The sequence below is a fragment of the Schistocerca gregaria genome, chromosome 4 (genome assembly GCF_023897955.1).
Source record: "Schistocerca gregaria isolate iqSchGreg1 chromosome 4, iqSchGreg1.2, whole genome shotgun sequence".
Taxonomy (NCBI): domain Eukaryota; kingdom Metazoa; phylum Arthropoda; class Insecta; order Orthoptera; family Acrididae; genus Schistocerca; species Schistocerca gregaria.
The window spans coordinates 459,060,148-459,082,837 of NC_064923.1; the positions used below are offsets into that span (position 1 = coordinate 459,060,148).

At 40.4% G+C, this 22,690-nt stretch overlaps 1 protein-coding gene across 6 annotated transcripts in view; it reads right to left on the minus strand.

Annotated features, from left to right (window-relative positions):
- Positions 1-22,690, minus strand: part of LOC126267009 (TP53-binding protein 1-like) — a 287,951-nt gene that overhangs the window by 30,939 nt on the left and 234,322 nt on the right. For all 6 annotated transcript variants that reach the window (XM_049971777.1, XM_049971775.1, XM_049971780.1 and 3 more), the window contains 3 exons: positions 19,039-19,150; positions 13,706-13,899; positions 8,563-8,709 (listed from right to left, as the gene is read on the minus strand). In XM_049971777.1, the coding sequence (XP_049827734.1) occupies positions 8,563-8,709; positions 13,706-13,899; positions 19,039-19,150 (453 nt within the window). The remainder of the gene's footprint in view (positions 1-8,562; positions 8,710-13,705; positions 13,900-19,038; positions 19,151-22,690) is intronic.

The following is a 22,690-nucleotide window of genomic DNA, read 5'->3' on the forward strand; positions in this document are numbered from 1 at the left end:
GTACAGATTTTGGTCCCAAGCATATTGGATATTTGAGTATCGGGTGGGTGAGTCAATTTTGTAGTGTTACTTAAAGTCATAATAGGGAAGACATCACATCAGGTCATGGAAGAACACGTGATTATAAATTTAAAGCTGTTCAAGTGATTGGTATATTCAGTTAATTTATGATGTGGTAAATGAACAAAAGTCAACTAATTTGGAAATTTAGGGATCCTCTAGAAGGAAGGAAGTTGAGGCTGTGGACACCTTTAGTGACCACAAACTGCTGGTTTCATCAGCAACTCAAATATGAATAATAGTGATGTATAGAAGAAATATTTTGTTCAGAAATATCTTGATTTATTACTGATACAAAGTAGTTTGCATATGCAGAGCCTCATGTATTGAGATTGGTATCTGCTAGTTAACGTGGGAAGTGTTCTGATCCGTTTCCTTGGATGCTCGTGCACATCTGATACTATAGCAGGGATTTGTGTTGCTGATGGGCAGTTTTATCCCCCAATCATAATTATTAGAGTTGAAGTGTCCATCTTTGTATATTGTCTAAGGAACCATTAAAATACAAAATACAGAGTTATTAGTCACATGTTTCTTAAGCTGGATTGATTTTCAACAAAATTCTTATAATCTATAACTGGAAAAGTAATTTAGCTAGAAGCCGGCACCTGACGAGTCAAGAATTATTTTATTTTTATTAACCAGATATCAAGTGGTTGTGGCATTAATATTTTATAGGCAAGACCAAGTTGGGATTCAGAACACTCTGAAACTCAAGAGGTTTTAATTCAATCAAGCAGGAATTCAACCCCCCCCCCTCCCCCCCTCAATTATGTCAGATCAGTATCATAACAAATTGATCCTGTCTCTGACTAGGGAGTCATTATATCTCTGCTATTTTGCTACATTTGATAACAGGGGAAAGAGTATTACCAAAATCTCTGTATAATGGCACTACTTTCAATGTCTAATGGGGAGAGTTCCAGTATGTAGCAGCTACCAGTATGTAGCCATAAGGTATTTGAAATACATACAAATATGGTAAGGCCAAGTTACAAACTAGTAAGTATTTAACTGTAACAAGTAAGAGATAACTAGTAGCTTGCCGTAATTACAAGCAATCTGATTTGCTTTTTGAGCATAGCATGCTGAAATTTTATGTTTGTAATATCACATTTTCTAAATATATGAATGCATATGATGTGAATAACTGGGCAAGCAGAAAGCGAATCAATAAAACCTGTAACAATATAAGTATTCTCATGTAAAAGATAAAAATGAATGGTCGCTGGTTATGACTCTATTATGTATGGACTGGTTATACCTATAGACTAATTGTGCAGTGTCACAAAGGTAAAACTAAACAAGGAAGTGGCAGGGCATACTTTGAGATAGTACATGTACCAATTTAAACTTCAAATGTAAATAAATACAGCTTAAAAACACTGATATACAAGTCACTATCCTGAGGCCTCATCAAGCAATTAGTAGCGAAGGAGGGAGGAGGATGAGTAACTATCTTGCACAGGCCCAGGTGATAGCATCCTGAAAGGGTAAAACTGAAGACCTTGACAGTAGTGAAGGCAAGAGACGGATCTCTGTGCAGCAGAATTATTGGAAGAGGAAAAACCATCAACAAAACACACTTACAGTCCCTGATCCTAAACCCTCTTCAGAAATACTAAACAAAATCTTGATTATAAGCAATCATGATCTGTAAGAACAAAAACAACTTCAATCCAGGTGGTAAGGGAACCACCTGACATTGAACAGCAAACAGACATTCGTATTCTGGCTTATCACAATCACAGAGAAAATCGGAGTTGTCTCGCAATCTACCAGCAGAGAAAGCTATGTACACTGGATCCTTCAATATCAACACCCTACTTCAGTCAGGCAAAATACACAACCTCATATCAGAATTGTATCAACAAAGGACACAGATAGTAGCTCTTTAGAAACATGCTTCACAGATGAGAACACCACAGATTAAGGTGACTACCATATCTTCAAGAGCAAAACGGACAAGCAATTCAGAAGAAATGTCACAGTTCTCTTGGATATGGCTCTTGTCATAAATAATAATATAGTTAGCTAATATAATAGACAAATGAGAGAAAGAAACCGCAATAACTTGGGAACAGCTCCAAACCAAGGATAAACAGCAAGCCACAAAGGTAATCTCATGGGAAAAAGAACATAAAACATTCTTGCTGGGATTCAGAATGTGAGGAAGCTCCCTAAGAATGAAAGAAGGCCTTCTAGAAAATGTAACAGTAATCATTAACCTGAGACTAAATAACACTTTATCAAGATCAGAAAACATGTGCCAAATTTAATCAGACAAAAGAGGATACACGTGAAAGGAAAAACAGGACTCAATTGAAAAGAACTACAGAGAACACAACAGATATGACTTTTACAAGGCATTCAGTGGAAAGACCTTTGGATACACTTTACAGAACATATGCTTCAGTAAAAAGAATAGTAGATTTGCTCTGACTAATCATGAGAACTGAGAGAGCTAATGCGGTACTTCTCTGAGCTTCTCAACTGCATAGAACAACCTCCAACATTTCCCAGGGAGACTACTATACACAAATACAATAACAGCTCTCATTAACTCACCAAAGGAGATAACTTCAAACATATCCTTAGGTTTAAGAACAACAGGCCACTTGTATGGGGGAATAGCATTGAAGCTCAAGGCACAAACACACTCTTAAGAATGTACATAAATCATCATAGATAACTGACAAACAGAAGAACAGCCAGAATTTTATAAGTGCTCATTTGTCCACCTGCTCTAAGAGAAAGGTGTCAGGAGAGATGTAAATAACTACAGAGGGGTATCTCTGTCTCTCCCCTTCAAGTCACATACAAGATATTCTCATCGCACTTACTTCAAGGAACACAAACACAGCTTGAACATAAGAACAGCAAATACAAAGTGGGGTTTCTATCAGGATGCTCATGTGCACAACAAATTTTCAATCTAGTAACAATCCAAAACAGGCCAATCATTTACACTTTCATCTACTTAAGAAGGCGAGCAGGGCCTAGACCAAAGACATTAAGCCTCATCAAGCAAATATTAACAGAGTCCAAATTAAAGCTAATGTGAGATACCATATATCAGAACTATTTGCTATTCACCAAAGAGATAGACTGTCACCTTTCCTCTTCAATCTCCCCCTCAATAAAGCCATTATGGCATGGGAAAAAGAATTTAAAATCCGTAAGTCTCTGGAAAATACTCAGCTCTACATTTAGATCTATATACGTAGTCTACAAACCAGCATTCGGTGCGTGGCAGATGATATCCTGTATCACTACTGGTCATGCCTTTGCTGTTCAACTCACAGATACGATGAGGAAAAATTGACTATCTACACTCCTGGAAATGGAAAAAAGAACACATTGACACCGGTGTGTCAGACCCACCATACTTGCTCCGGACACTGCAAGAGGGCTGTACAAGCAATGATCACACGCACGGCACAGCGGACACACCAGAAACCGCGGTGTTGGCCGTCGAATAGCGCTAGCTGCGCAGCATTTGTGCACCGTCGCCGTCAGTGTCAGCCAGTTTGCCGTGGCCATCGGAGCTCCATCGCAGTCTTTAACACTGGTAGCATGCCGCGACAGCGTGGACGTGAACCGTATGTGCAGTTGACGGACTTTGAGCGAGGGTGTACTGTGGGCATGCGGGAGGCCGGGTGGACGTACCGCCGAATTGCTCAACACGTGGGGCATGAGGTCTCCACAGTACATCGATGTTCTTGTCAGTGGTCGGCGGAAGGTGCACGTGCCCGTCGACCTGGGACCGGACCGCAGCGACGCACGGATACACGCCAAGACCGTAGGATCCTACGCAGTGCCGTAGGGGACCGCACCGCCACTTCCCAGCAAATTAGGGACACTGTTGCTCCTGGGGTATCGGCGAGGACCATTCGCAACCCTCTCCATGAAGCTGGGCTACGGTCTCGCACACCGTTAGGCCGTCTTCCGCTCACGCCCCAACATCGTGCAGCCCGCCTCCAGTGGTGTCGCGACAGGCGTGAATGGAAGGACTAATGGAGACGTGTCGTCTTCAGCGATGGGAGTCGCTTCTGCCTTGGTGCCAATGATGGTCGTATGCGTGTTTGGCGCCGTGCAGGTGAGCGCCACAATCAGGACTGCATACGACCGAGGCACACAGGGCCAACACCCGGCATCATGGTGTGGGGAGCGATCTCCTACACTGGCCATACACCTCTGGTGATCGTCGAGGGGACACTGAATAGTGCACGGTACATCCAAACCGTCATCGAACCCATCGTTCTACCATTCCTAGACCGGCAAGGAAACTTGCTGTTCCAACAGGACAATGCAAGTCCGCATGTATCCCGTGCCACCCAACGTGCTCTAGAAGGGGTAAGTCAACTACCCTGGCCAGCAAGATCTCCGGATCTGTCCCCCATTGAGCATGTTTGGGACTGGATGAAGCGTCGTCTCACGTGGTCTGCACGTCCAGCACGAACGCTGGTCCAACTGAGGCGCCAGGTGGAAATGGCATGGCAAGCCGTTCCACAGGACTACATCCAGCATCTCTACGATCGTCTCCATGGGAGAATAGCAGCCTGCATTGCTGCGAAAGGTGGATATACACTGTACTAGTGCCGACATTGTGCATGCTCTGTTGCCTGTGTCTATGTGCCTGTGGTTCTGTCAGTGTGATCACGTGATGTATCTGACCCCAGGAATGTGTCAATACAGTTTCCCCTTCCTGGGACAATGAATTCACGGTGTTCTTATTTCAATTTCCAGGAGTGTATATGCTTCTATACAGACCTAGTTTGTAATATCTTATCATCGTGGTCCTTACACAAAATGTATGTTGGTGGCACTACAATTGTTCTAAGTGAGCTCGAAATGTCGGTTCCCTAAATTTACTCAACAGTGCTCCTTGCGAAAGAACTTCACCTACACTCCATGGATTCCCATCTGACTTCCTGAAGCATCGCTGTAACGCCTGCATGTTGTCTGAAGCTACCGGTAACAAATCTAGTAGCCCGCCTCTGAACAGCTTCAATGTCTTCCTTTAAACAGGCGTGATATGGGTCCCAAACACACCAGCAGTAATCAAGAATAGGTCGCATTAGAGTGCTATATGAAGTCTCCTTTACAGACGACTTGCACTTGCCCTCAATTCTCCCAATAAACTGAAGTTAATCATTCCCCTTCCCTACCAAAATCCTCAAATGCTCATTCCATTTCTTACCACTTCGCAAAACTATGCACAGATATTTAAAGGACATGACTATACCACACAAGGCACTAGTAATGCTATACGTGAATATTATGAGTTTGTTTACCCTACTCATCCACATAACTTTCCTTCTTCTACATTTAGAGCTAGCTGAAATTCTTTACACCAACTAACAATTTTTTTAAATCATTTTGTATCCTTCTAAAGTCATTCAACTTCCCATACAAACACAGCATCATCAACAGACAACTGTACACAGCTGCCCACCCTGTCTGCCACATCATTTATGTATATAGAAAACAATAGTGGTCCTATCACACTTCATGGGAGCACTCCTGGTGACACCACTGTCTCTGATGGACACTCACCATCAAGGCCAAGCCACTCACATATCTGGGAACACAATAGAGCAATGTGCTAACACTTTTAGGGAATCTAGAAATATGGAATCTGCCTGTTGCCCTTCATCCATCCACGGTTCGCAGTGTGTCGTGAGAAATGGGCAAGCTCAGTTTTGTTAGAGTGATGCAAAATGTGTTGGTTTGTGGCCATAAGCTTCTTGGTCTCTCAGAAATTTATTATGTTCGAACTGATAATATTTACAAGAATCCTGCAGCTAACAGATTTTAGGGATATTGGCATGCAGTTCTCCGCGTCCATACTTTCACCCTCCTTATAGCTTGCAGTTTCTTCCAGTTGTTTGGGACTTTTCACTGAGCGAGAGATAGTGATAAATTCAAGCTAAGTGATGAGCCAATTATGTAGAATGCTCTTCGTAAACCTGAACTCGCTTTCTATCCAGACTTGGTGACTCAGTTGTCTTCAACTCTTGTTTCTCTATGCCAAGGACTGCGTCGTCCATAAGGGAGTCTGCTCAATTGTCAAATGATGGTATGTTTGATCGATTTCTTAAATGCAAAACTTAAAACTTCGGCTTTCCTTTTTCTATTATTGTCTGCCACACCAGACTGATGAATGGGTGGCAGGATGGAAGCTTTAGAATCACTTCAAGATTTTACACGGGATCAGAATTCTTTCTGGTTCTTTGGAGATACTTTACTAAGGTATGATGACGGTAATTGTTGTATGCTTCATGCATACATGTTTTCACAGATACATGAATCTCTACTAACCTTTGATCATTATTATTTGCACATTCTACATCAAAAAATAGTGCCGCCATTATGTAAATTATTTATGGCTGCTTCTTTCGAAGATGAACAATACGGATTTTGTAATCACTTTGTTGGATACTGTATGAAAATGCAGTGGTCGAAACTCGGGGCGGAGAAAAAAGCTCGTCTTCCACCTTTTTTTTTGATGAGACTGGTACTATTTTTGTTCATATACTTGTATCATCTCCAAAAAAATACAAATAAAAATTAATGCCACCAATGCCAGGACCCTGCCAATATTTTCTATAAACAGTGTTGTTGTCCACCCAAGTTTCATCAATATAAAGAAGTTTCTGTCTTGTTCCCTTAATTTCCTTGCTGGTCAATTATATCACTTCTCTTTACAAGAATCTTTCGTTTACTTACTGATCTTTTCAGATAACTCCCATTCCACGCAGTGTCTTGTGTAAAGCATCATTCTGCCAAGGAAAATGGATATAATATATTTTTCTGATATAAATAAATATGTCTGCTTCTGTCTGTATATGTGTGTGTGTGTGTGTGTGTGTGTGTGTGCAAGTGTATACCTCTCCTTTCTTCCCCCTAAAGTAAGTCTTTCCGCTCCCGGGATTGGAATGACTCCTTACCCTCTCCCTTAAAACCCACATCCTTTTGTCTTTCCCTCTCCTTCCCTCTTTCCTGACAAAGCAATAGTTGGTTGCGAAAGCTTGAAATTTTGTGTGCGTGTTTGTGTGTTTTTTTTTTTTAAATTGTGTCTATCTACCAGCGCTTTCCCGTTTGGTAAGTCAAGGAATATATATTTTTTGTCTTATTTATTTATCTCCCCCCCCCCCCCCCCACCCACACACACACAGAGCCATGGTAGTCTAAATATTAAAAGCATTATGAATTTGCCACAGTCTTATTCTACAGGGGATGATGCATGTCCTTAGTGACTTTGTTTGCAAGTAAATTTTACTGTTTATTTTTATGGGTCCATGTATTTCCCTTTGTAATTTGTAAATCCCTGACATACAGTTTTATACTCGTAAATACAGTTACCAGCTATTTCCTTACTAAAAAATTTGAACACAGTTCTGTGACAAGTACTGAACTGTAGGCGCTGAGTCTTGCCAAGATTCAAGGTTAATCCTTGAGTCTTGAACATCTACTGATGTTCTCAAATATTTAATTAGCTCTATTTTCAATAAGTAGACTGGTACTATTTTTGTTCATATACTTGTATCATCTCCAAAAAATACAAATAAAAAAACTGTGTGTTATGAAACTGCAAATGGAAGTTCATTTATGTGTGTCAGAAACAAAATTAAACCCTGTGGTACACAGAGTCCAACTGCTTTAAATTCTGAGTGTCTATCATTTAAATGACTGACATGGAACTGATACACATTGTTTTCTGCCATTCAGATGAGATAAAAATGTGCCTACTGTTCTGTAATATTTTAAATTTTGCGTTAGAACATCACAGTTATATTTTACAATACAGGTGAACTAAATTTTGTAAGTGTGACTCTTTTCTGGATTATTCACTGATACAGTACCTGAGTACACATTTCATCCAAATGTTTCGGAATTGGTAGTGTTGTGTTATAAAGTCACAGACAGTGGGAAAATGTCAACACAATATCAAGATTCCTGCATATTGGGCTACATGCAATACAACTGGTGTGCTGAAGGTGGTCCGGTAGCTGCATGCTAATGAAGTACCTCACCCCATCATCAATTCATACCTTTCTTGAAATATTCCTGCTTGAGGTGGAACCTTTTCATCCCCCACCGCCCTTCTCCCTCCTCCCTCCCCCCTTCTCCTCTCCTCTCTCTCAGTACCTCTTTAATTTATTAAAACTTTTATTATTATTTGTTATTGGCACTTTATACCTTTTTTGCAGTACAGATAATGATATCAACAGCCCTACATCCAAATAAATCAATTTTTCACAGTTGAGTCTAATAATAAAGAGCTGAAACATGAACTGGGTATACACAGTCATATGTCAGGTGGTCTTTATTCACTGTGTTCTAAATATGTCTCATGAGATTTTTCTGTAAATTACAAAGAATATCTTCAAAGTTATTTAAGTGAATCAATACTATAATAATAATAATAATAATAATAATAATAATAATATAATAAACATAATAATAATGGTATTGGTAGTATTAGTAAAGTAGTACCTTCTGAATCCGAACAGATTTCATGCACCTTTTCGTAGCTTTTGTTGGGCTCAAAATCTACTGATGTCAGCAAAAAAATCATTCCTTCAAAAATTTTGCTATCTTTGGGTGGAATTGGACCCAGGGTTTCATCAAGCTCAGTAGACTCTGAAAAAGAAGTCAGATTAGTTTTCCCAGATGAATAAAATACAAATGAAAGACAGTGCATATATTTTTGAGAAACAAACATACATATTGTTATTATAGACTAGGAAAAGATGTAATTTTAAATAGGAACATCTTTTCCTTAAATATATTTGGTACTGTTCCTGGAAGCAGACAAGAAACTAATAAACCAAATATCCATGATTATACAAAGTAGTCCATTCTCTCTTTTCAATATAATTTTATGGAATCTGCAATTGATAAATTATACCAAAATTATACAATGAGATATGTGGGTTTACACACTAGAAAACAGCAGAAATTTATGCAATACTGGAGATACAACTAACTCACGAAACAATCACAAATGTGAATATCACATACATTACAACATAAAGGAATGCAATGAAGAAGGAGAGGTACTATGTTATCAGACTCTGCCAATTGAAATTAGATTTCACAAAGGCTTATTTGGCAGGGATATGGTACTCAAAGATACTATTGTTGACAAGGTCACACACTTTTTTCCAAAGATTGCTTTGTACACTTTTCCTTGCAAAAGGTCATTCATACTATGCCCTAAGTGTTGGTTGGTTGATTTGGGGGAAGGGACTGAACAGCTAGATCGTCAGTCCCCCTATGTGATAGATCTGGGCTGACCTGAGTGGAGAATATTATGAACTGCAGATAAGACACATTGCACACAACATTCCCTTCATCAATATGTCCTCTGGTATTCCAGACAAACTGCCAATAGCTTTCTCTAATTCTATAACTGCTACAAATGTATGTTTGCCTTTCTTCAATCTATATTCTAACATAAATGTAAGACTAGTACTGCCTCACATATTCCTACATAACCCCAGAACCCAAACCGATCTTACACGAGGTCTGCATTCTTATGTAAATAATTTATGTCACTGTTTTGAAATGATTTATTGCACTGATGGCTCTGTAATATTCCAATCAGTCTGGAAGTGCCTTTTTGGAATTGGAATTATTACATTCTTCTTGAAGTCTGAGGTTATTTCCCCTGTCTCATATATCTTGCATACCTAGTGGAATAGTTTTGTCATGGTATGTTCTCCCTAAGATGTAAATAATTCTGTAGGGATGATGTATACTGTAAGTCATAGCTTTGTCTCTCAGTGTTCTGTCAAGGTCTTCTTGCAGCAAATAATCTGATAAATTGCACATATCTATCTACTGTAAAATCCTTCCAGCTTAGAGCTTTCCATGCTTTCGAGTATAGATTTAAGGGAAGTCTTTTTCAATGGGTTCTTGAGGCAGCTAAAGAGGCCAGAATAGTACAGAGGAGCAAGAAAAGGAAGAGAGAAGATGAGGAACACACAAACCAAGAATGTTATGCAACTGGAAGGTTTTAAGAACAACAGAGGTGAGTAACAGATGAAAATTTTCATCTTTATTTTTAGAAACTCTTACCTTGTATGATGTATTTTACCAACTCCACAAATTCTATGTAACAAGTTTTATCAGTGCTCCCGATCAGGTTCAGTTCCACACAGTTTATTTTCGTAAATTAATTTTATCCTCTTCACTTTGTTTTATCTTTAGAGTGTGTCTTTTCATAGCTGATTTATTTTAGCAGTGTGTCATATTATTATATAAAATTATTTAACTGGATAGATTAAAAAAACCTACTCACCAAGTGGTGGCAGAACACACACATAAAAAGATTGTTGCAATTGGCAAGATTTTGGAGCCTGTGGCTCCTTCTTCAGGCAGAAGTGTTGAGGGGGGAGGAAGAAAGATGAAGGAAAGGACACCATGTATGTATCTGCTACTGAACATTTCCTCAGTCAGAGCCCACTTGATTCCAAACCTATGACATCCTTCCTACTCAACTTAAATCAATTTTATACTTAACAACAACTACTTCATCTTTGAGGGGCAGGCATAGAAACAGATCAGGGGTATGGACATGGGAAGTAGGATGGCTCCTTCCTATGCCAACCTTTTCATGGGTCACTTGGAGGGGACTTACCTGGGCTCCATAAGTCTTCAGCCCCTGGTTTGGTTTAGATACACTGATGACATCTTTGCATGTGGACTCATGGTGAGGTTGATTTGTTAAAATTCCTGGAATTTTTGAATACATTCTCCCAATTAAACATTACATGATCTTATTCCTAGCCCTGTGCCACTTTCCTTGACATTGATCTCGTCCTCACTGAAGTCCAGCTACACACTTCTGTCCACACATTAAACCAACCAATAAACAACAGTACTTAGATTTTGACAGTCTTCCATCCTTTCCATGTCAAACATTCCTTCCCACACAGCCTTGGCACCCGAGGCAAATGTGTTTGTTCAAATGCAGACTCTTTACAGCAATACACCACCGTTCTCACCTCAGCCTACACTGCACATAATTACTCCACCAGCCTATTTAAAAAGTAGATTTCCCAGGTCATCAAATCCAATCTTAGTACTACTGATCCTGGTCTGGAGTGTGTTAATCAGCTACTTTGACAGGATCATGACTTCCTAAAATCATGCCTGAAATGAGATCAATTCTGTCTGAAATTTTGCCCAACACACCTAGAATAGCTTTCCATCGTCCTCCTAATCTCTGCAATATTCTTGTCAGATCCTATGCTCCTTCTGCACCCACCTCCCTATCCTATGGCTCCAACCCCTGTGACTGTCCCCGTTGGCAAGACTTGCCCTACGCATCCTCCTACCACCACCTATAATAACCCTGTGAATGGTAAAACATATACTATCAAAGGGAGAGCCATCTGCGAAACAACACGTCATATACCAGCTATTATGTAAACACTGTTCGGCCTTCTACGTCAGCATGACTACCACCATCAGCGTGACTACCACCAAATTATCAATTAGGTTGAATGGACATAGGCAGAGGGTGTACACTGGCAACTTGCAATATACTGTTGCAGAGCATGCTCTGTAACATGGCATTCATGGCCTCGGCACCTGTTTCACCACACACACTATCTGGACTCTCCCCCAGACACCAATTTCTAAGAACCCCGCAGGTGGGAACTAGCACTGCAACATGTCCTTGGTTCTCACCACCCACCTGGTCTTAATTTACATTAATTTCTTCCACCTCAGCATTTCTTCACTGTAACTACTGTTTGCCTAATTCCATTTTAGTTTTTCACTTCTTTCATTGTCTTTCCTGTCTATTTTTCACTGCTCATGTCTGTTACGTATATGCACTTAGCTTTTCACTCTTATTAACTCATGCATGATGTTTAAGCAGTAATCTTTGTATGCATATTACCCTGTTTTCCAGCTTTAAGCTCTCATGTTTTCAAATCTCGTCTGAGGCAGTCCCCAAAATCAGTCTTTTCCTCTTGACTCGTACAGTAAGTCTCCCCTGACCTGCGGTTCTGGGTGACTTTCCTGAAACCTACTCCTTTTCCTAGACCTCTCCAGTCCTTTCCCTTCACCCTTCTTCTTTCATCTTCAACACTTCTGCCTGAAAATGATTGCAATTGTTATTGCTGGAATGTACTATCTATGATTAATGCACTGACAGTCTGACTTGCGAAAGTATTTTTGCGCCAGCGCCCTTAGTTCACATGTAAATAGTGTGTTAGAACACGGTAGCGATTTATGTGAAGGATGTTAACATTGGTAACATTTCATGTAATTTACATCATTTCACAATTTGATACTTCTGTCTACATAACATGTTTGTGCAGTTCTGTATATACACTCTGTGCTTCATTTGTGTGTTTTTTTAACTTTCGCAGTACTACTTGAAAATTGTCCAAAGACCAAAATTGCAACTATGAAATAAATAATTTCTGCAGTCAACAGCGAATATTATGTCCTTTTACATAAAGTATAAACTAATGCAACTATTTTCTATATCATAGGCTGAACTGAGCAGATGGCTTTTACGAATACAAATTACAAAGCTTAAGGACAAAATGTTGTGGATTTTTACATTAGAACGTGGGAACTATTAAGGCAGGCTCTCTCAACAAGGTATCTATGTTCCAGTCTTGTAAGAATCTAAAATTCTAACTCTTCACACATGCTCTAAACCTTTTTTGCTGTATCAAGTGTATTATCAATGATCAATGACATTTTGTCTAGAAGAAATGGAATATTTTTATAAATCCCTTCTTTGTGTTAAGCATTTTGAATCCATTGACACTATGTTCTTTGGGAGTGTCTTTGTGCATTTCTGAGAATACGTAATGAAATTAATCATCAGACTTTTTCAGAAGCAAAGTCAGTGTTGTCACCACACAAGAAGCACGCAACAACTGGTGCTAGAGAATGATTTGATCACGTCACATTAGTGAGCATTTTTTCATGTGATTATTCTGAATGCTTACCAACCACACTGAAAACCATGTCCAAATCAATGTCCATGTTAGCTTTCATGTCCTATATGAGAGTGGCTTAAGCCTCTTGGGAAAAATCAAGGTGAACACAAGACAGTAACTGTTTTCTAGTATGCCTGTACACCTCGTCACACAAAAGCAAAACATTACACCTTCTCACACAGAGGCAAGACATTCTTAGGATTCTTTATGACTATCATTTTGATTTGCAAACACAGCTGTTTCTAGCAATGGAAGTGCTCAGCAAACAGTATTAGAGGATGTTCAGATGCAAACAACTTGGGGAGTAATAATCTCGGAGGATTTTGAGTTAATTTTCTGGGAAGACCAGAAATTTGGCTCAATTTTCTACAACTTTCAAAGACGCCCTTGTATCTCTTCATATGTCATTCACAAATGTTTGATGAGACAAGATGGCTACTGTATTATAAATGAATGCTGTGGTTGCACTATTATTTTACAGTGTGCTTATTTAGCTATTAATATCTACACGAAGCACTTGATAACCTACAAGTCTTCTCACATTTGACCTTGTGTAGGCCTTCATCCTTGCACATGTAAGAAATCATTTAAGTAAATCAGTATATCCACTATTTTTCACGTAACATCTAATCATATGAATACTTTCTTTCCATCAAAGCACATACCTTTTAAAATGTTAGTGGTAGCAAATAACGCCTTTCCTTTGCCTTTGGCAGAAACTTTCCCCTTCCCACGGGAGCTACTTGTGGCTACAGGCACAAGCTTGCATCCTTCACCTTCAGGTTCCACACCAACAACTGAAACTGCATCATCCGTTGTTGCACCCGACACCGATCCACGGTCACTAGGTGATGATGATCTGAAACAATTACAGAGAATCATCACAGCTGCATACACGAGACTAGAAAAAAAATCTTCAAGGACAGTTAATTACAAATAGAACAGGACTGTAACTATCTACAAAACTAGGGAAACGCCACCATTAACCTATAACTGATTGATGTATGGCCCATGGATATTTGCACTGATGAGCTAAAAAATTATGACCACTTGCTTAATAGTATATTGGCTAACTTTTGGAAAGGAATACTGCAGTGATAAAGCATAGAATAGATTCAACAAGTTCTTGGTAAGTTTCCAAAGGTATGTGGCTCTAGGTGTCTATAGGCAGGTCCAGAAATCTAAATCACATATGGGTAGTTTGTGGGTGTGGTGCTGGTGCATGGCAGCATCTCAGATTAGTTTCATCAGGTTGAGATCAGGAGAGTTAGTGGTCAAAATAAAATGTGAGTTGATTATCATGACCCTCAACCCATTTTAGCATGATTCTGAACTTGTGTCTAACCTCCTGGAAGACGTCACTGCCATAAGAGAAGACATTAAGCATGAAGGGATGTAGGAAGTCTGCAATATTATTATTAGTCCACAACTGTCACAGTGCCTTCAATCACTATTGCAGGTCCGATGAAAGCCCAGATGAATGTCAACCGCAGCATAATAGTGCCCCACTGACTTGTGTGCATGCGCGTGACATGTTTCCATAACCCCCCCACTACACACACACACACACACACACACACACACACACACACACACACACACACACACACACTTAAACAAACATGTGCACATGAGCCTGTGGCCACAACAATACTAGCTGTTTATGAATGATAGCGCAGTCTGACATGGGTGGGAGAGGGAGAAAATGTAGCAAACTTAGGGCCAAAGCAATCACAGAACTGTGGGGATGGGATGAGAGAGAAGAAAAGTAGGAAAAGTTTTGGAAAATATCACAACTGAAGACATGTTGAGGGAGGGGGGGGTTGCATTCTTGATATAATCAAATAGACATGATCTAAATAACTAAGGTAATTTTTGATTACTGTTTTTGATCTGATGAACAAATCATCTTCAGATGTCAAAATGAGTAAGAAGAGAATGTGACTATACAAAAGTTATAGGAGTGTAACATCAAAAAGCATACAGCCAATGATGCCAAGTAAAACAACATGAAATCAATTACACAAGGGCAATTAAATGTGGGTGTGCTGTCACATACCTTGCCACAAAAGTTTCCTCACAGTTGTAAATTTTATGTAGCTGAATGATACATCATACTATTTGACACACTTTTTGATAAACCGCATTTTGGAGCATTATTTATGACCTTGATACCATGTTTTGTTTAGTCTTAGTATCACGGGCTGTGCATTTTTAATGCACACTCCTTGCGCTTTTTGTATTATCACTTATTTTTCCAGTTTCAGATGAAGATTTACTATTCAAATCAAAACTGGGAAACAAAAAATAAATATGGTGATCTGAAAAGCGTTTTGTCTCAGTATATTGGAGGATATGGTGGATGGGTGGTTCCCACACAAGTAGTTTACAGGATATGGTTGCTGAAAGGTTGGAGGGTGGGGGGAGGAGGAGGGGGAGGGGGGCAGGATCCAAATGGCAGAGAATCAGCTGTTGAGATAACTGGTATTATGATACAGAGCATGTTCTGCAACTAAGTGAATGATTTTACATTAAGCTACAGTTTGGCAGTAGCCATTCATGTGAATAGAGACATGTGGTTAGTTGTTATTCCCACATGACAATAACTGAAGTATGGCTGGTATATATGTGACACCACCATTTCCAGGAGAGGAAATGGTTATGACTGCACTGCTTCTAGCAAGTGGTAATTGGGCCTATAGGACAGTTACTACATCACTGTTGACCACAGGCAAATGATTCATTGGTTATAAGCATGTAAATGCAAGTTCCAATCTTGCCCTATGGTAGCCACTTCATCACTGCACGTGATGGTCACAATGAAATATTTTACCTGCTCACCACTGAGATGTAACTGTACACCTGTGAATTAATTTCTTGATGCTAACAATAACAATAATAGTCATCATCACGTCTTTTGCACATCTGCATAGATAGCTCTGTGTGTTAAAGCACTGCTTCCAGGACGGGGAGGTATGCCGAGCCCAGATTGAATCTGCCTGGGATATTAATGTTGAGGGGCAGTTTTCCGGCCAGCCTAGATGTGATTTTTAGGCAGTTTCCCACAACCCACTAAGTGAATACTGAGCTGGTACCCAAGTCCTGTCTCAGTTACATGATACACAAACACTACAAAAACTTTCATTCATTTCCATATGTGTAACTACAGGCAGACAGTTGGGGTACACATTTTCCATCCCTGGGGAGTAAAGAGATGGTAACAGGAAGGGCATCCCGCCACCCACTAAACTAACCGTACCAAATATATTAATAATCACACCGAAATGCACTGATGTGGGACAAAGGCATAAAGAAAAGAAGAAGAAGACCATCACATGCATTTGCACAGTACATGGCGTGTCCACATCATGTATTAGCCAAATTATATACAGACACTTGATGCAAATTGAAGTACGAGTGAAAGAACAGAAAGTCAGTGTAAAGAAAAATTCTGTTAAGAACAACCCATTGCAGACTGACCACACTAGAACAAAGAACAGAAGAAATTGAACACATTTAAGGCCTCCATTGGTCACAAAAATATGTTTGATCCTTTTCTATGAATGGTGCTTATTAAAATTCTGCAGATTTACAAGATAAAAAGTTTAATCATCAACACACACTCATTCATGATAAGCACAGGAAGTTACATCTACACCTGAAAGGCACTAACAAAATAACAACAGAGCAAATAAGGATTGAGAGAGGTATATTTCAAAGGTAACAACTAAAAGCCCCTTATGGTTCTGTTTCGAATTTATCCACTTTCATGCACACATGTTAAATCAACTGACATATATGGATGGCATGCTACATGCCTAAACCAAAACACAGATGACTCCCCCTCACAAAAGCAATAGGTGTTTTCTACAAATGTCAGTAAAGTTCCACCCTCCTGACTTTTTAAAGAATCAACCTCCCACATGTACAACAGCTTCAAGAGTCTGATTACTTTTCAAGTGAATGAATGGTTAAATATCTGACATTACGCAAGTATGCGAGAAAAAGTTTACAAAGGTTTGAAATCACGTATAAACTTTGTTGGAATACATTAAGTGCTCTCTTTCTCACATACTGGATGAAAATAGTCTGAGTAATTTGTGCACCGAATCTTATGCTGCCTCAAGACACAAAGACAGTTTCTAACTTTGATACTGTGTTAAATGTTTAGCATAAGATTATACAGTATATCTCCACTTTTACATTCCCAGAATTACTGTTTTCCCACAATTTACAACATTTTTTACTGCTCCCATCAAATTTCCTACATCCACAATGTTAATTTGCACCCGATTTTGTGTCAACATATTTATAATTTTCCCATGATTTACACTTTATGAAAATATGTTTGTGGAGAAAAAACTGACATAAAATGAGGTGATACGATGTTGGCCGTCAAGTAGTATTTGGACAATAATACTGGTTAAGTTCCTTGACACCATGGTTTTCTGCAGTCTAGTCAGCAGATTTGAATTGATAAATGTGTAAAGTTGGAACAATTTGTGCTGCATCTCCCACTGCTGCCAAGGTTGGTGGCTGATGGGAGTAACTGGTTCAAACATAGGTTTGTATTTGCAGAAGAAGACCATATCACACACTACATCTGGATGGAAAACTCTGGCACCCACAGCTAATCTGAAAAACGCTTCATGAAGTCACCAAAATAATCCATTAGGAAGTTAGAACAGCAGTATCAATTAATGGGAGTTTTTCCTCTATACTGCAGATAAAATACAAGAAAATCAGAGAAACTGGAATGAACACCCCAAAAGAATAAGTGAAGAAAGATTACCTCTCCAGACAAGAGAATTTAAGCCAGTTGGGAGATGAAGTTAGGAGATGGGTACTGTAACACGCAAAACTTAGAAGAGTCCTAGTGCTTGAAGTGAAGAAAATGAAGATGGTGGTGGTGGTGGTGGTGCTGCTACTGATGATGATATGATAACTACAGATATGATCCTCTTTAGTGTTGTAGAAACTGAAAAATATATTAACTTGCTATTTTTACATTTCGCATTGTACCAGTACTGGCTGGCTAGAAGACTTTACTGTCGCAAATACTTCCCCCAGAATGGAATTTGTGTACCCTGCCTGTCCAATTTTAGGGTTATCTCATCTCATGTGCAATTGTGAAAACACTGTGTAAAATTTCCAAGTCTTCAAATCATGTAACTGGGGCACGACTTAGGTACCAGCCCAGAAGTCACAAAGATGGCTATGGAAAACTGCCTAAAAACCACACCCAGGCCCCATTTTCAATCTGCCATGCGAATACAATCTAGAGATAGCATGCCTCCCCTTGTACCCGGAAGTGAATGCTTTAACGTGGTCAGCTATCCAAGTTGGTTTCTAGAACTGCAGCATAACAGCCAAAAAAACTATTCATGCTAATCAATTTATACAACAATGATTTATAAATCTGAACAAGTCACCTTCCTCATACACTTCAAAGTACTGAACACCCACAATTTGCAAATCATCTGCAAGAAGAAGCTGGCCAAAAGCAGGGATCTGATGGATGAGGTAAAAGCCATCTGGAAATAGAAGTCTGTGTGCATTATTGTTGTGGTAATATTGGGACACCAGTGTTAGCCCACAACTGACTGTGAAGAGCCTACAGGACCTAAAATTGCATCCTTCGCCCTGTTGGCAATTGCAGAATGGTTTGTTGGGTTCTTGAAAACATAGTTAACTTGGGAACAATTTGATGTTTTAACTATCGTTATTATATCAATATTATGCATAAATGGGTGAACAAAAATGTTCTGATAATAGTAATATTAGTGGTGGTGGTGGTGGTGGTGGTGGTGGTGGTGGTAGTAGTAGTAGTAGTAGTAGTAGTAGTAGTAGTAGTAGTAGAGATATTATGGTATAAAGTTCATACCGTTTTCTCTTTCAGGATGGAAACCTATACAGTAGCTGAATAGGTGTTTAAGTAAATTCTTTTGCCACTTAATACAATTTGCCTCGCACATTCCATAAATAGAAAACTACTCACCGAGATACCTTATTGGGACATGCATTCCCACTTGGCCCTGGGGTACGCGGTGTCGCAGGTCCCGAAGCAGCATGAGTTGGTGTGCGAAGGCGCTTTCCTGCCACTACATTGTCTGGTCACATGTGAACAGAGACAAACAGATCTTAATAACATTTGGTATGGCAACTGGTGCCATAGTAAAGCATGTAGTGCACATGGAGGTGGGAGTTGGAGATAGTCACTTTAACAAACGGAAGAATTTCTATTACTGTAGAAAGTAGTATTGATCAGTTTATTTTACTATTCTTCAAAAAAATGTGGTGCGACCCAACAATCAGTATCGCCTTGGCACCACCTGCCACCTCCCTTCCAGCGAATAACACCAGTTCTATCTATGTCCTGAGTTTGGCCCAGCCTGCACCTGCTTGCAACTGCAAGGCCGACGGTCGTATCACCTGCCCCACCCCCTGGGACTGTCTCAGCAGTGCAAGTGAACCCCGTGGCATTCAAAGCACCAACTCTCTGGACAGATGGTCCATCACTTTGGTTTAAACACACTGAAAACCATTCTGTCAACGCCAGGATAATGCAAGTCTCCACCAAATATCCACATGTGATGGTAACAAAGACAGCTGCTAGCCAGTGACATAATCACAAACTCAACTGTCTCCAGTTAGTAGGAGTTGCAAAAAGATGACCTCATTCGGTGGTTTCCCATCTCTAACAATCAACATTTAAGACAATTGTTGCATAGGGAGAAAATTGGCGAAGGAAGTTACCAAGTTACTGCAATACCTCTGTAAGTTAGCCGAACTGGACGTTCTGGACCCACTCCTACAATCCATACAGATATCTCACTTGTCAGAGATATATTGCAACCTGCTCTCACTAACACAAGAGGCAAATTTGAGCATCACAGACACAGTAACTGAGGCAAGCGCTCTGCATAGAATGCCCACCAGAGACAGAATGGACAACATTGCCTTGCGTCTTGATGAGTCAGGCCACAGCCCTCTGCGTATATAAACGAAGAGACTACATGTCCTCACGTGGATGGTGTAGCGTGCGCTCCTCATCCTCATCGGACTGGAACCAGAGTTTTATCACTGTCATTTCAATTTTCGATCTACTGATTGCCTACAACCAGACTCACGTTGCAACAAAGGACATCCATAAAACTGCAATAATTGTGCTCTTTGGATTGTTTAGATTCCCATAAATATTATATGGCTTGCAGAATGCAGCACAGAATTTTCATGGCTTTACTGATGAAGATTTGGGGGGCTTGGATTTTTGTTTTGCACACATCACTGACATGTTGTTATCATCATCATGTTGTTGTTGTTGTTGTCTTCAGTCCTGAGACTGGTTTGATGCAGCTCTCCATGCTACTCTATCCTGTGCAAGCTTCTTCATCTCCCAGTAACTACTGCAACCTACATCCTTCTGAATCTGCTTAGTGTATTCATCTCTTGGTCTCCCTCTACGATTTTTACCCCCCACGCTGTTCTCCAATGCTAAATTTCTGATCCCTTGATGCCCCAGAACTTGTCCTACCAACCGATCCCTTTTTCTGGTCAAGTTGTGCCACAAACTCCTCTTCTCCCCAATTCTATTCAATACCTCCTCATTACTTATGTGATCTACCCATCTAATCTTCAGCATTCTTCTGTAGCACCACATTTCGAAAGCTTCTATTCTCTTCTTGTCCACACTATTTATCATCCATGTTTCACTTCCATACATGGCTACACTCCATACAAATACTTTCAGAAACTACTTCCTGACACTTAAATCTATACTCAATGTTAACAAATATCTCTTCTTCAGAAACAGTTTCCTTGCCATTGCCAGTCTACATTTTATATCGTCTCTACTTCGACCATCATCAGTTATTTTGCTCCCCAAATAGCAAAACTCCTTTACTACTTTAAGTGTCTCATTTCCTAATCTAATTCCCTCAGCATCACCTGACTTAATTCGACTACATTCCATTATCCTCGTTTTGCTTTTGTTGATGTTCAGCTTATATCCTCCTTTCAAAACACTATCCATTCCGTTCAACTGCTCTTCCAAGTCCTTTGCTGTCTCTGACAAACTCACAATGTCATCAGCAAACCTCAAAGTTTTTACTTCTTCTCCATGGATTTTAACACCTACTCCGAATTTTTCTTTTGTTTTGTTCACTGCTTACTCAATATACAGATTGAACAACATCGGGGAGAGGCTACAACCCTGTCTCACTTCCTTCCCAACCACTGCTTCCCTTTCATGCCCCTCAACTCTTACAACTGCCGTTTGGTTTCCCCCATGAACCATGGACCTTGCTGTTGGTGGGGAGGCTTGCGTGCCTCAGCAATACAGATTTCCGTACCGTAGGTGCAACCACAACTGAGGGGTATCTGTTGAGAGGCCAGACAAACATGTGGTTCCTGAAGAGGGGCAGCAGCCTTTTCAGTAGTTGCAGGGGCAACAGTCTGGATGATTGACTGATCTGGCCTTGTGACATTTACCAAAACGGCCTTGCTGTGCTGGTACTGCGAACGGCTGAAAGCAAGGGGAAACTACAGCCGTAATTTTTCCCGAGGACATGCAGCTTTACTGTATGATTAAATGATGATGGCGTCCTCTTGGGTTAAATATTCCGAAGGTAAAATAGTCCCCCATTCAGATCTCCGGGTGTGATTCTCACACGTTTACCTGGACTTGGTAGGCCCATTCCCAGTTACATGTAATTATCTATACTGTCTCGCAGCGATTGACAAGTACATCAGGTGGCCAGAGGTACTCCCACTCGACACGCAAACCCCTGAGAATGTGGCTCACACCTTCACCAGCAGTTGGATTCAGGTTTTGGGTGTCCCCCAGCAAGTGATTTCTAACCAGGATAGGCAGTGGGAGGCAGATGTCTGTTGCGCAATGGCCCAATCTTAAAGGACACACCTGAAAAGGACTTCACTATACCACACAGCTGCTAACGGCATTGTGGAGTACCTATGCTGTTCCTGGAAGACAACTATAATGAACCACAAACGGATTCATGGACTGATGCTCTACCGGTAGAGCTGCTGGGATTGTGCATTGCACTTAAAGAAGACGTGCACGCCTCCCCAGTGGAGGTAGTGTATGGTGAACTTCTGAGTCTATCAAGAGAGTTGTCCAAATAACCACCTGGCCCCCTGCATTCTATTCAAGATTTCCTCATGGAACTCCAGAAGCAAATAGAGGCCATGTGACCAAATGGAACAACATGGCACAGAAAACAGCCTACCTTCACTTTCAAACAGCTGGTAACAACAGATATGTTTTCCACCAACGTGGCCCACTGCGCAGGGCACTGGAAGGGTCCTATCAAGGTCCATACCCTCTTATAGGATTGAAATGATACAGCTCTCACTCTCCAGATTAAAGGAGTGGACACAGTACTGTCCATTGAACAGTGCGAGTCAGCCTATCAAAGTGCAGTGGAGAGCACCAAAATGCAGGCCACCACTGGACGCAAATGTCACCACACTGCAGACGCTAACACTGCAATATCTCCTGAACAATGCTGTCTGTCTGGATGCTGGCAAGCTACCACCCATCCCGATGCAGTAGTCACCTTGAAACACCAGCCGGTCCAGCATCATCCAACAGAAACGCATTGCGGAAGGAAAGTGCAGTTCCGTTTCGA